At 43.2% G+C, this 15,145-nt stretch overlaps 1 protein-coding gene across 1 annotated transcript in view; it reads right to left on the bottom strand.

The window, feature by feature from the left end:
* Positions 1-6,512, bottom strand: part of skia (v-ski avian sarcoma viral oncogene homolog a) — a 74,527-nt gene extending 68,015 nt beyond the window's left edge. Inside the window, exon 1 of the mRNA XM_041946322.1 lies at positions 5,184-6,512. Coding sequence (XP_041802256.1) covers positions 5,184-6,089 — 906 coding nt within the window. The 5' untranslated portion in view covers positions 6,090-6,512. The remainder of the gene's footprint in view (positions 1-5,183) is intronic.
* Positions 6,513-15,145: the final 8,633 nt, after the last annotated feature.

Here is a 15,145-nt window from a genome sequence, read left to right as displayed (position 1 = left end):
AGACAACACAACAAGCGATATAACCTGTGACGCTCTGCCACTCTCTCTCGCTGTTCCTCATGCGTGGTGGAAACACGGGCCGAGACAGACGTTTAAAAGCACATGAAAACTGCTCACACTTTTCATCTCGCACAATTGTTCCCCAATGTTTTTGTCGGGAAGCCTCAGAGCGAAGTTGCTCTTCGCTGAGTGTTTTTCCAGAAAAGGAGAAAAGAGCAAAATAAACATAGTTTTTGCAGTTGATTTCCTGCATAAGGGAAGGAAAATGAAAAAGCTTTGGAAAAGCACCAGCATATGTGAAAGTAATTAGCAAAAGTTTGAGCACACAAACTTAACTATTAATTAAACACACTCTTTTTAATTGACTTCAATTTGCATACCATTCGGCCTAAGAGCAATTACATTCCAAATGATTAAAAAGGTGTTTTTCTTTGTGAAGAACAAGCCTGTTTTACTCTGAATGCAATCTAAATTTTTAAGCAATACTTTTGGCAAGATCACATGTAATGTCCTTCAGAGGCAGCTAGCCAGTGAACTGAGCTGGTCTGTCACTCCACTGTAATTGAGCTCGAGAAGTGATGGAGTTTTCAATCACACTGAACATAAAGACACTTGAATGTCAATGTGGAATTGATCTCTCTGACACTCAGTCATGCCTCTCAGTGTAGACTGACTGTCCTCCATTAGAAACCCCGACTGGCAGTCTAGCCAGGCAGCAGAAATCATTAGACAGGCCTAGCTGAATTGGTGGCTTCCTCCTTTCTAAAGAACAGAGGACAGGAGGATTTCTACTACACTGGCAAAATGCTAGATGGCGGCGGGCTCTCTATGCCACTGTGTTGAGTTTCTTTGTGTACTTCCTTTGTGAACTTTTACTGCAACAAAGAAAAGAAAGCAGACATCGGAGGAGAAGGTGTGTAAGATCACTGAACCAAAGTTAGAGGGAGTGTGAATTTTCTGTGCTGGTGAGACTTCAGATATTTTCTGATGAGTTAACGGGTTGGCTTGTCATCTGCAACAATTTAGCTTGCATCAGTGTACTCACAGCATGCCTCCAGACATTACTCACAGACTAGCAATCACCATCCGAGATAGTTCATTGAGTTTCAGAAATGTGTCACCGAGGTATGCTGAGGTAAGTTTCATGAGGAATTCATAATTGTTAAACTTGTGGGCAGGTTCGTGACCCTCTTCCTCCAAGAAGATTCTGATCTCATCCTGCAATTCAAAGACCCTGGATAAAACCTTCCCACGTGACAGCCATCAGGACTTGGCGTGAAAAAAAAAACAGTTGCGATCGGACCCCACATCCTCGCGCAGTGCGGAGAAATCCCTGCTTTGACGGGTCTGGTTTGGATGTAGTTTCCTGTGGCAACAATGTCTGCCATTACATTCAGCTTGGGACTCAGCTGTTTAGACAGAAATGTCTTTCAACGAATTTGCCACCATCTGGCAATAACAGTTGTACAAATGTACATATTTATGGACTTCCTCAGTTTGTCCCTCCACGATTAGGTCCATGTTCGTTCAACTCAATTCCAAAGTAGAAGGAGGAGTAGCTGGAAATGCGTAGAAGGAAATAAGATGCTACTAAGTGGGCCAATCACAGTTGTTGCGGTCTGTGTCGCTGTGAAATGAAGTTACATTTTTTTAGGGAAATGCACATCAGGCTATGGCGTAGGGTACACGGGTACGACATACATACAGCGTACATTTAATGAAGTATAACTCAGACTTAAGCCAACACAGCGCCTTGCATATGAAACAGGACATGGGCCTTTATCCTCTTGGGGAGTTCACTTCCTCTGAGCCACCACCACCACTGCCCAACCTCCCTATTGAAACAAGCGGCCCCTTCAGCTGCACGCCAGATATCCCAAGCAGCAGTGTGGGCTTTTCAAGGGTGGGGGTGGTTTGGAAGTAAAAGGGGAAGTTTTAGCTCATGTACATTAGAGAATGGCAAATAAATATTTAAGTGCAATGCTTTGGAACCAACCCCACGACGGGAGCTTTGTTTCCTTTTTCCATTTTCAGGGCTTAGCAGTTGTGTGTTAAACAGTGTTTTAACACCAGTCATCTTTAGTTTTAGCTTTTTTCTACAATGAGTTACAAGATAAAGCATGGAAACAGCCTACAGGAGAGTGCTAGGTGTAGTTTGTAGAGTACAGAAACATAATGTGGAGCATAACTACAGAATGGCTTCAACCCTGCTTTATTGTTCTGACTGGATTCTTTAAACACATTTGTCTCTGAACAAATAACTTCCAACCACTTCAGAAGGAAAATTAATCACTGGATAAGGAGGACTTATTGTTTTCAACAGTAAGCAGCAGAGTCATGGCTGACTGTGAGGACATGTATGCATGAGGACATGTTTCCTTCAAGCCCATGTAAGAGTGCTGTCATGTATCAGTTGCGTAAAACGTGTTCACCTCTCTGAAGGAGTGGCAGGTCTGGAATGTAAGCGTAGACTGGCTGTCTGTCTGCCTCTCGTGAATGAGCATGAGGAGAGCTTGAGCTAGCTTGATGGTAAGCACCCCCCTCCACCCTCTGTCCACAGTTCTCCTTCTCATATCTCCCTTAAACACATGGATTGAGTAGAAATCACATCATCTTGAGGGTGAATTATAAAGTTAGCAACATACTAAATCTGCAGCCACAATCCTTATCTAAACATCCTGATGCGGAAAGCCACTGATTATGTGTGCCACCCACAGCCAGAAACCAAACGAATCACAGCCAAGGGTTGGCATGAGCAACTCCGAGAAGTGTTCCACACCCAGCATAGAAACTAATTTAAACAATTCAATAGTTCACTGCATTTACTCATTGCTGTTTACAATCAGTGCTGTGGCTCACATCGCATATGATAAGAACAAAGAGCGAACTTTTACTGCAAGTTCAAACTTCCACAAATGCAAACATGCTGCAAAAAAAGTGAAAAGCTGTTTTTACTCAGACATACGCATGTGTGAGTCTTTGAAGGAAGCTCTCACAAGAGCGTCTGTAAGGAGGGAAGTACGGCAATATCACTTCCTGTGTCTGTCTGCATGCGAGACTGCTGCTAACACTTTTGCAACACCCTCATTAATATTCACAGAGCCGCCCCGCTCCTCCGCTGACGGCACACAGATGATGGCGTTTTCTTGTGAGCTGAAAGGTAGAAGGCAGCGCAGTCTAGCACTTTGCCTCACATCCTCCAAGAACCTTTTCAAAGTGCCTCAGCTGTGCTGAAATGTGCTGACAAAGGGAGCTCTGTTGCCATAAGTTTAGCAATATTCCTGAACTCCTACCCCCAGCATCTATTCCCTCATTAGCATTTCTTTAAACAGGCTACATGAGGAGAAAAAGGAGGAGTCGAATTAAAAAGCAGGGTAGAGGCTCAAATGAGCCTTGGGCTTAACACTTGGGTGCCCTATCGGCACTTATAAAAATAGAAGAGGCCCCTGAAAATGGGGTCCTTGAGGTGTGCCCACTCAAGTCTGAATGAAAGTGTGTGCTAAGAGTGGGTATTCACCATGCATGGCAGGACTTTGGCGCTCTTCAGGACTTCAAGGGTCTTCGAGGATTTCTCTTTCTTTGGCAGATTCCTCTGAAAGAAGTCTCACTGGAGGACTGGAGGGAAGCTGCTGGTAAACACTTTTGGAGTTGCTTTCTGTGCCTCCTCAACAAGTCTGGTGCCCCCAGAAGTCCACTCTGGTTTCAATCAGATTGGAGTAAAAAGTAGGTGGGGGGTGAATGTGAGTGCGTGTATGTCAGAGGTGGGTGGCTGGCCTGGGGTAGGTGGATGTTTGGAGGGGGGTGTTTGCTGAATGCTCCCCTTTGTTGGGATCATATTATGTTTCCACCACAATACTTCTAAACCCTGCTTCATCAACTCCATTCATGTGTAACAGTTCATGCAAATAGCTGCACTAGCCTTTTTTTCTGACAGGGAGGTGGGGGGTGGGATCCTTTTATCAGTCTACCACCCAACTACACTCGCTCAAAACTCCTGCCTGCACACCAAAGTACAGATTATAATCCCTTCATACATCTTAACAGTCAGTTAGCACAAAAAGCAGAGCGGGGGAAAGCATGGAGACCTGCATTTGACACGAGCAGTACTACTTCATTTGGTCAGAAGTCTTGTATCTGATCACAAAAACCATAGGAAACATTCAGAGCCAACACCTGCAAGGATGCTCTAATTCTGATTACTCAACCAGAGGAGAAAAAAAAAAAAAGCTTTCAACACTGAGGAGTAGTAGCATTGATTACACCCACAGGAAGCTACACACACGGCAGACTAACACTACATTAAATGTGACACATAAGGCACACAAACACAAAAATAGGGCAATTTTGCCAATAACAATAATCTCACCGCTGACCAGAATACCTTTTGTCATGGAAACACACAGAGAACAAGCAGCCAGATAGTAGACTGAAGAAGAGGTGGCTTCAGTCCCTCATCGTCTCTGATGAGTGTGTGTGTGAGTGGAAAAAATGTCATTTAATCTAAGGGAGGCGGACTGATTTCCTCACTTCCATATGAATTTGTGTTTAATCTACACACCCCCCCAAGTGCTGTTTACTATTTCCCATTGAGCCATTTGTTCTTAAATGAGACTGTATTTACTGTAGAGGCCAATAAAGACAAGGCTGCGAGGTGTTTCACAAATAATGGCTTTATTGCCACCAGAGGCGTTCTGTTGTCACTGCTGGGTGAGGACCAATTAGCAACAATATGTCATTGGTGACCAAATACTGAGTGGTTCTTATACAGGAGGGGGGTCAGTGACCTCCACATAGACTGACACAACTGACATCAATGTAATAAGATGAATTTAGGAAATGGGCAAGTGGCTTGAATTAATCCTTTTTGTGCAAAATTTCCATATGGTCTCATCCAGGGGGTCGCACTACATGGATCCACCTGCTGGACATTAGTCCATCTGAAGTTTGGGATAAAACTGTATTTTAGAAGCAACTTCAAAACAAGTCCTGTGCTGTCAGAGGGAGGGGTGTGCTATACTACACTGTGAGTAAGGCGAACAATCAAAATGAGCTGTGAAGCATAAAGTGGATCTTGAGAAAATAAAAACAGACCAAAAAGTGCATGAACTGCAACGCACAGAGGAAGTAAGTGAATCGGAACTGGGGGGTACCGGCGAGGTAGTGTAGCATGAGGACCAACTCACCCTGGAAGATGCTTTCCTCTTGTATTTGTTGGCGAAGTCAAATTTCTCCTTGATCTCGTCCAGGAACTGCTCCAGACGGGCCTTTTCCTCTTTCCCCGTGTAATCCTGGCCCAGGAGGATGTACGCCCTCCAGTTAGCCGAGTCGAAGCCCCAGTGGCAAGTCCTGTTCTCCTGCGCCTTGTGGCTGTGCACCACGAACTTGTGGGTCGGGTACATGAGTCTACAGTCCATGCACTGGATGCACGCTGCGTTGGGGCTGGAGTACAGCTCCGGCACAAACAAGCCCTTGCACTTGCCGAAGCACTCGTGGTAGACTTTGAAGCTCCTCTCGGTGAGTTCCAGCTCAAGCGAGCCTCCACCCGCCTCCTTCTTGCAGCGTGGCGGGTAGGCACCTCCGTAGATCAGGGCGTTGCAGAGCCGCTCGGCGTCCGTCTTGGTGATGAGACCGCAGGACGGCGCCGAAAAGGGCAAGATCCCCATGACTTTGAGGATCTCCAGCTGGTCCGCCGTGCAGCGGGAGCAGTAGATGTGCAGCTCGTCGCACACTGAGTTGATCTGCTGTAAGGTGAAGTCCCGCAGGACCGTGTTGAGGATCTGCGGCAGGCACAGTCGCTTCTCCCCGCCGACCACAAAGCACGATATGGTCTCGCCTTCCAGCACCGTCTCGCACCTCTCCGTGGAGCGGTCCGACGGGATAAACAGCGGGCCCGGCATCACCGGCGGTGGCAGATGCTGCAGAACCGGCTCAGGCTCCTTACCGTCCTTCTTGAAGAGGAGCTCATGTTGCCACCGGGCAGAGAAAGCCGCCGGTCCGCCCAGAGAGCTCATAGAGCTGAGGTGAAACTGCTTGAGAGTTTGTTGCAGTCCCGGATGAGGCTGGAAGCTCTGCCGACTTACAGTCTCCATGTTTTTCCTGCAACTTTGGAAGCGTAAATCCTTCTTGTCGTCGACCGGGAATCACGAGTATCTATCCGTTCCTGAACCTGGTAAATCCACGGCGTCCCAGAACTGACCAAAATAGCGAGGCGCTTCATCAAACATCCAGTAAAAGTCCTAGACGGCGAGTTTACAGTTTTATTCCCGCGACTACTGAGTGAACACCGGCCAGTCGCTCCCTGCAGCGGGTCGCCGACTGTCCATACCTGAAAAAAACGGCTTTCCAAACTCCAGAGAAGCGAAAAGTTCCGTTTGTCGAAGTCCAACGAGAAGCGGGCGAAAATGAAACAAAAGCGGGAGTTGTGAGTCGATACAGCTCGATACAAAAATCCTTATTTGAGGCTCTTTCCGCTGTCGAGGACTGCAGCAATCCGCTCCGTCTGCCCCCGCAGTTCACTCTGCCTGTATGGAGATGAGAAGTCTGAGAGCCAGCCTGCTCGCGCGCTCTCTCTCTCTCTCCCCCAGTCTACGGCTCTCTCTCCCTCGCGCTCCGTCTAGGTCTCTCTCTCGCTCTCTCTCACGCGCGCACCCCTCCCTCTGTGTTTGTGTGTCTGGCTCAGTCATTGAATGGCAGCCAAGAATGTGAGTGACTCTGCAGGCAGGCTGGGCTCTTCCAGGAACAAGCCATCACCCCCTGCTGCCCTGCAGAGAGCAGAGAGGGAGAGAGAGAAGTGAAAGGGGAGAGGGGAAGACGGGTGCTGCGTTCATGTCGTATGGGAAAAAGTATCGGGCGTTCGCTTTAAACTTTCCTACAGGAGGTTCTGCCGAGGTGGAAAGTAACTAAATACATGTGGGCCTGTGTTTACTTAAGTATTTCCGTTTTATGCTCTTTCTACTCCACTAGAATTCAGATGGAAACGTTTTTACTCTGCTACATTTATTTGACAGCTATGTTGTCTTGGCAGATTGCAGATTTTACATACAAAGCATATACTGCACAAACCGTATATAAAATAGTTCAAATCTCCTCGACTGAGATGTTACGTTCAATTTTTTCAATAATAATAATAATAACACCGTACTGTTACCTATATAATAATATAATGGCATACAGGGGCCATTCTTTTACTTTTGATGCTTGAGTATATTTTGGTTCTGGTTGGCTGTTAATGAGCAGTCTATTTTTTACACTGCACCAATACTTCTTAAATGTACTAATATTTCATTTTTGATACATCTGTAATTTTGTACATTTTAACATTTGTACTTTCACTTGATTTTATGGTGTGTAGTTCTTCCATCACTGAAATCACTGCTTTAAAAATGAGTGTGTGGTCCTAAAACAGTAATTTAATTTAAAACGAATCAACCAATCCTGTTTTACTCATGCTACGTTCACAGCGTGGGGTTAGAAGCAATTCGTAGGCATATTGCTAATCGTCGATTGGCCTACATATTTTCCAGATATTTAAATCAAACGCAGTTTTCTACATGTGACTGCAGTTGTGTTGATATCGACGTCAGAAATGTGGTCGATCACCAGGAGAAACCTGAGGTGAACGGGATTTCCACACAGGAAGCTCATATTTACCATGTTCCCCATGGGCAATGAATGTAGCAGAGGAATGGAGCGCGTCTCAGAGGATCCTTTGGTTCACGGCTGCAGAGAAAAAAAGCCTGAAGAGGATGGGTGGTGTTTTGCGAGACAAGACAAATTTAGCCTTGGAAGAGGAAACGCAATTTGCACGACTGACTGCGGTTTATTTATTTCCCTTCTGCTTGAATGTGTTAAAGTTGTTTGGCAAGAAGTGGCGAATAAACAAGTTTCATGTGTTGGCGACCTTGAGAGACAATCTTGCTAATGAAATGACGAGAGAAGTTTTTTTTTGTTTGTTTTTGTTTTTCCACACATATCAGTGATTAGTTGGCAGGGGGGTGGTCTAAATAAGCAGATATTTTTAATCCCTTATTTTTCAAGTTGTAATCCATCCGCACATCTACAAAGGCCGTTTTTACAGAGTATGTATATGTTTATAGTTTCCTTAAAGAAATGCATTATTACAAATCTTAAAATTTCCATTCATCGTTGGATTAGATGTACATCAGTATAATAATATTTGATTGTGTTTTATTCAGGAATGAGCAGGCCAAAGTGTTGAGTTTTGGGAGCACATAAAAAAAAGTAAAAGTATAACAAGGCACTTAATTCTGAATTATTCAGAGGACTTTTAGTGTTGTTTCTAAGGTTTGAAACTTTGAAACATTGCCTCTCTACATCTTATTATTTGGACTGAAAATAAATGACAGTAATACATCCATCATTAATGTATTACTGATTTACGATCAAAACCTGTCGGCTCAACCTCAGGACATCATGTGTCCAGAGCAAGTTCAACTCGGGGACTGATGAGGAGCAGTAGTTTGCTGTTCCTGTGGCGTCCCCTAGCCAAACACTGCTGTAACTGCAACGTGACGGTGGGGGCAAGTCCTGGAAGGGTCCTCCATTGCAGACCAGCAGAGACTGAGGGCTAGATCCAAGATTCAGTTTGTTGATGAAAATACTCTATACTTCTGTCAAATAGGAGTCCTCAAGGGGGAAAAAATGGAAAAAACACTTCCCAATCCTGTCAGTAATAACTGGCCAACTCTCAAAGAAGAAGAAGAAGAAGAAGAAGAAAAAGAAGAAGAAGAAGCCAAAGAATACAAAACAGTGAGAACGTGTATTATGCTCAATATGTGCAGAAATGCAGGCACATGGCATGAAGGACACAGAAAAGGCTTGGATCAGCAGCTGTGGATCGCAACACGTTTCAAGCTTGTCACTCTTTCCTCAAGCAGCATCAAGAGGTTTATACTGACGTGTCTCTAAACATGGAGGAAAAGGAGGAGCTGACATGATAGATAAGCTATCAAATAAACCTGTGGACACGCAACAATGATGAGATGCTTCAATTATTGTTAAAAAGTAAAAACTGTCCAACTAGACTTATTCAACACAAAACAATTTACAACATTTGAAAAGATGGACTTGCTGAAAATCGTATTAATCTGAAGGTGCCACTTAAGAAACATGAGTGAAGGAAAGTGGAGAGGGATAATCAAAGTGAAAATACACAACATAAAGACACACCTACACACTAATTACAAGAGAGGTTTAGATGAAATATGAGAGATGTAGTTTGTCCTTAAGGGGACACTGTGGTGAGTTCAAGCTCGTAGGAGGCTGTCCCTGCTGTTACAGTGTAGGGCAGGGCCGCTCAGTGGTATGCTGTATATGATCCCTGCAGAGAGCGGATAATGGAATAGTTTTACCAGTTACTGGGTTTTGGAGGGTCCTTGTGCATTTTGAAAGGGGGCCGACTGAACAATGCCAACAAGATCGGTGTCCTGTGGGTGGTGGTAGAGAGTCAATGGAGCCATAGATTGTTTGCGGTGGTTTGTGCTCTGCGCTCTTCTCAGTCTATTGAGTCTTTTGAGTATGATGATGGGTTTACCCATGAATATTTTGTGCAGCTGTAGGGTTAGGGTTAGGGTGGGGGTTAGGTGACTGAGTATGATTGGTTCTACTGGCCATGTTGGACTGTAAACTATGTGGTTAGGAGTGGGCTGCAACAACAGATCTCCTCAGGGACTATGCTGCTCTTTATGATATTCCCACGCCCTGTCAATAATGCCCTTGGCCTTTGAGATTAACTCAACAAGGTCACATCAGTCTCAACAGTAGGCCCCCTTGTAGACTGCCTTCTAGGATTCTAGGATGTATTAGAGGGCAGTAACAGCGTCCTGCAGTCAGTGCCTTTTGTGAATATTGTTGTCAACAGGTAATTGTTCTCCTTACTTATTAGAATGTGCATAAAACTGACGTTACTCAATTATATTGACATTCATTTTGATGTGTTCATTCCAAGTAAGAAGTAGAAAGAATGAGAACTGTGTGTGCATGAATGGGCAGTGCAGTTTCAATGATCTATAGGCTAGTTCCAGCCAGAGCTAGTGACTGCATCAAAAACATTCGCTCTTCTTTTCATTCATACAGATAGCCACAGAAAATGTCTGCCAAACTGCAGCCTGTAAGAGCAGGAAAATGCTAGTTTTCAATATTATCAGGATCCAGTTCATAGACTATCCGGCGTCTTGGTTTTAGCCAAATGCTATTTGCAAAACAGTAAACAGGAGTCAGGACATGGCTAGCCTAGCTTAGCATAACACACCTGAGGTCATCTGTAATAATGAAGATTTGTGGTTTTAATAATCTTCTGGTCAACTATAGTCCAGTGTAGTGACAGCGCATAGCATAGCATATCTGGTAATGTAGCTGGAGAAGCTGCACAGAAGTGCTAGGCAGATGGATAAACTGTTGTTTTATCAAGAAAGCACACAATTCCCATTTCAAATGTACTGTAGATTTTTTTTTATTTTTTTAAATATAATTTTATAAGATCAAACAAAACAGAATATAATGTGTTAATTGGTTAGCTTGATAGATGTTGGTGGGAGCATTTTTCAACTTTGTGCAGAGCCAGGTAGACCGTCTGCTGCTTCAAGACTTTATGCTAAGCTAGGTTAACCACATCTTTACTCCAGCTCTGTTCTTAACACACATAAATGAGACTGATCCATCTTCTCATCTCACTCCCTGAAAGCAAGCTAATAAGCGTATTTCCCAAAATGTTGAGCTACACCGTTATTTCTTATACGCACTAAATCAGCTGCATCGCATCATCGTATCTAAGGTGAAAGACACTGAATGGATCAGTTCTGCTTTTAAATAAAGTCTAATATTTGCCCACTATATTACTTTAATGTCATAGTTCACCGCAAACCTGACCCACAAAGCAGTATCATGGAGTGGTCAGTGATAGTTCTACTGGAGCCACAGGGCTGGGCTCCATCCCATTCAGCTGGCAGATACTCTAAGTGACCTTTTGTGAGGGGGACCAGAGCCTCCGCTGGGCTTATCAGTCTGGCATGAAGCCATCCTTTCAGCCAGCAGTGAGGTCTGGCAGCTACAGGCTGGATGTGGGCCTACAGTCCTACACTGCCACTCTGTATCGCTGTCTGTATGTGCACATCCACTGGTAATGGATACCAGCGAGATACAAAGCTTGTGCTTCTTTCAGGCTTCTCATCCTATCATGGCCAAAGCTGCCAGACAGTATGGAGCGTATGCCAAGCCTCGTTTTCAATGATTCATAATTTTGCCAGCATACAGTGCTTGTCCTCATGCTCTAATTTCTTTCCCCCGAGAGCTCATCTGTGCTCACCTTGTACTAGCATACTTTTTATTTCTTGCACTTCCCTCTCCTTGCACATGATCTGCTGCTCATGGTGAACACAAAGGCTGTGCTGGAAGTGATGGCCAAGTCTTCATCACAGTGAGCACTGCACTGCATAATGTTTTTGCCAAAATTAGTTTATTGGCAATGCATTGTATGGCAATGCAGTTGAACGTAGGAATGTTTTGAGGTCATTAAGGTCTGACATTCAGGGTTTCACAGCTGCAGGCTGAACCCATCTTTTACAACAACAAGGTCAGACTGGGGGAGTTCCTGCAGCTGTGGCCAAATTACAACAGGGAATCTCCAGCTTTTCACTTTGAATGGATTTCAGTATGTTAGAGTTCCAAAAATAAAACCAACAGCATCATCCATATTTGTTAACCAGATACAAAGTGTTAATCCATCCACTCCAGGGGTTCTCTTCACTTTACGTAGAGCCAGGCTAACCGTTTCCCCCTGCTTTCAGTCTTTATGCTAAGCTAAGCAAAACCACAGCTTGACTCTCGTTTAGCATGAGACATGAGATTGGAGTTGATCTTATCATCTCTCTCTTTGAAAGGGAATAAAAATGTTTCCCATAATATTGACTTCCCCAACCAATTCAAATGCGCAGTAGTAACTAATATTGCATTAATAAATGCAATAAATGAAAATAAATAAGTCCAAAGCATTTCAAAATGGACAGAACCCGTGTAGCAGCTGCTATGGGATGGCTCATCAAGGACAGTGGGACACAGAAGGACATGCAGGCAAGTTTGCGGAAAACCCAGGAAGTGTTTTCCCTGCTCTGCAACATCTGGAAGCAAACAGTAGAACCCAAAATACAAGTTCTATCTACAGAACAATAGACTAGAATAGAGAAAAATCTAAGAATAATTTCCTGATATAATAATAACAATACTGTTATAAGCTTATTGTGGCTTTGTGTCCCACAGGGGATGAGGATAATTAAGGAGGTAAAGAAATAACTGGAATGACTCAGAGAACAGCAAAGTTACCAGTGTTCTGCTTCTTGTATTCATTTCTTAAAGGCCAGTCTTCCAACAGTCTACCAAGAACACCTGCATGGTTTAGTGCATGGTAATGTTCTCATCGCTCCATGGAGAAGCTGACTGGTGGTATAACCTCCCAAACACTTGGTGTAGTTCTTTAACTTAAACCTTATTTTTACTCCCCTCATCGTCTTCGCCGTCACCATGGCTGCGGAGCATAACACAGAATCACGTGGGACGGATGACATAACGTTTCTTTCCAGGCGCCGGATTGCCTTTTCCCAGAGTAGCACTATGTACCACAGGTCTGGCGCTCTGCTCTGCTTTTGTGTTTTTTCCCTCTGTGGTTGAGGTAGAAAAAAAACGATTGGCCAATGTCAGCAATTCAGGAGCAGTCCTTCTGGAATACTCATCTTCTGGGGCACTGTTTCCAAAAAATGCTCTCACCTTATTTCAAAGTGGCAGGTTTTCCCATAGTGCTGTTTTCCATTCTTTTAAATAATGCTCTCCTCTTTCCTTTCTTTTCTTTTCCTTCCGTTCCGTCCAGCTTTCCCTTGCTTTTTCCATTGCATAATTGTAGCCGCTATCCGTTGGTCCCTCTCTTCTGGCCAAAAGCTTAAAAGGCTCAGAAAGTCCCACCATTATTATGACTTCAACTTTCCACTTTATGTGTCCTTGCAGAGGGGAACAAAGTATTATCATTACAGTTAGCATTCTTGCATGATGTAACCTTGTTTAGTGTGCACTGAGTAGAAATCCTTGTGCAAGAGTGACATAATATATTGTGTATTAAAGGTGAGAACTGATGATTAGGTGAAACAATCAAATAGTGAACCATAAAAGGCTCTGCGGTTTCATCCTTAAAGTCATAGCCATGACATGAATTTGTTTACATTCTTTTTTGTTATATTACTTGATGACTTGTTCTGCATATAGTGAAGTTTATTTAATTACATGCCAACCAACCATTTTGTGGAGCAAATAGTGAGAAAATATTATTCTCCTTCTTAAACACTGGATTTGGGTTTGTAACATCACATTCCTTACAACACTATTCTTACTTTTTAATAATCTGCAGGACACTTATTAACTGTTCCCTGCTTTTTTAGAAAAACTTCAAGCCAAAAGGCTTGAGCCAGCCCAGAAAAAAACTGCTACCAGCCAATTTCCATTGATGTCGTCAAGAAAAGGAACAACTTTCTCAACATACAACATACAGTACTTTAACTGAATATACGACTTTTACAATTTACAACTTTCCAATATTTTTTGTATTTTCAATATAGTGGAAGCTCTGCACAACCTCTGAGATGAATCTGTAGGAAACCACACCCACATTCTTAGTAATAGAGAAACATATACATTAAGTCAGTGGTCAAATCAACTGAAGTACTAATCCCTATTGAAAAATACCTCAAATTCAATCCATGTGTTAAAAGCTCTATCATTCTACTCTCTAAATCAGTTTGATTTAGAACAAAATGACGATATACTTTTTGTTTATTGTGCAACCGTTTCAGAGGCAAGTATTGGCTTAAGCAGTATAGGCGAATGATACAGAGACAGAAGGGTGCTGTAAAAGTGGCCAACATACATACAGAAAAATTAAACAACGGAGCTATGCATGCAAACTGAGGAGGAAAGAACATGTGGCATGATATTAGTTCCACCTGCTTAAATTATCTGTGCAAGCACATAGATTAGTTTTCATGGCTTCTTCATTGTGTTGCATACTCACGCTTCTCCAAAACCCCCCACAACATGTGATTTATGTTGAATTTTGGTTCTTGGTCTGCATTTTAGTAGATTTTAGGGTAGATGTGCCGTTAATGCACAGCTTCATGCCTTTAGAGCTGAGTTTTTAATGGGTTAAATTAGTGGATATTACATGGTTTATCTACCATGTCTAGTGACTAGTGTTGCTTTTCTCTGAGTATTTACAGCATTGGCATTATTGTGCACATGTAAATTTGTTAACTGGAACTGCATGCATAATTTTCAATGAGCCAAGTATAAAATTAAATATGTAGTTAAGAGATGGTGATAATGCATGCCTAACCACACAGATATAACTGTCTTGTCAAATAGGTTTTTGCACATCAGTGCGCGCTGATGAAAATTTCAAGAGTTTTTTTTTAAAGAGTGAAAGGTGTGGGTGGGAAGGGTGCAGGCCACCCAGGCTACAACCAGCACAGTGAGGAACTACTTTACAAAGAAATAAATACATGTGCAAATACTCTACAACAACATTTATATATGGACATTGGTCATTATTGTCCTTGTTTATTTCCGTTTTCTTTTTTGTGTCCTTATGATTTTACTGTCCTGTCAATCATTCACGTGTGTGATGTTTTCACACGATTTGTTCATCATCGCCATGGCACAACTTGACTGGATTGATTCACTACAAGCTCGAAGAGACTGTTTTCATTTATCTGCAGTCTGGCAGACTGCACAACACACCCACTCTACGACATGACTTCACTACAGGACACGACCCCTGTCATTTTCCCCTCAACCTAACTAAGAAGTTGTGGTCTTCACTGAGGGTGTGTCATACAGCGTGTCCTGTGGCTACTGTGTGTTCACAGGTACACGCACTTGAATTTGTCACGTGTCACATCCAGTCCGACTGAACACAAGTTTACAGCTGCAGATAGTTATTTGCATATTAAATAAATGAAGTATAAAGCGACTGTGTTTACAGTCAGTGTATTTATATTAAACTCGTAACATATAAAATATAACATTACAATGCCACCCAGCTCCCTTTCTTGTGTGCGCGCGGGGGCTATCCCATGAAGATAACCTTTTC

This window comes from Chelmon rostratus, chromosome 10 (genome assembly GCF_017976325.1).
Source record: "Chelmon rostratus isolate fCheRos1 chromosome 10, fCheRos1.pri, whole genome shotgun sequence".
NCBI lineage: Eukaryota > Metazoa > Chordata > Actinopteri > Chaetodontiformes > Chaetodontidae > Chelmon > Chelmon rostratus.
This window is presented reverse-complemented; position numbering and strand designations above follow the sequence as displayed.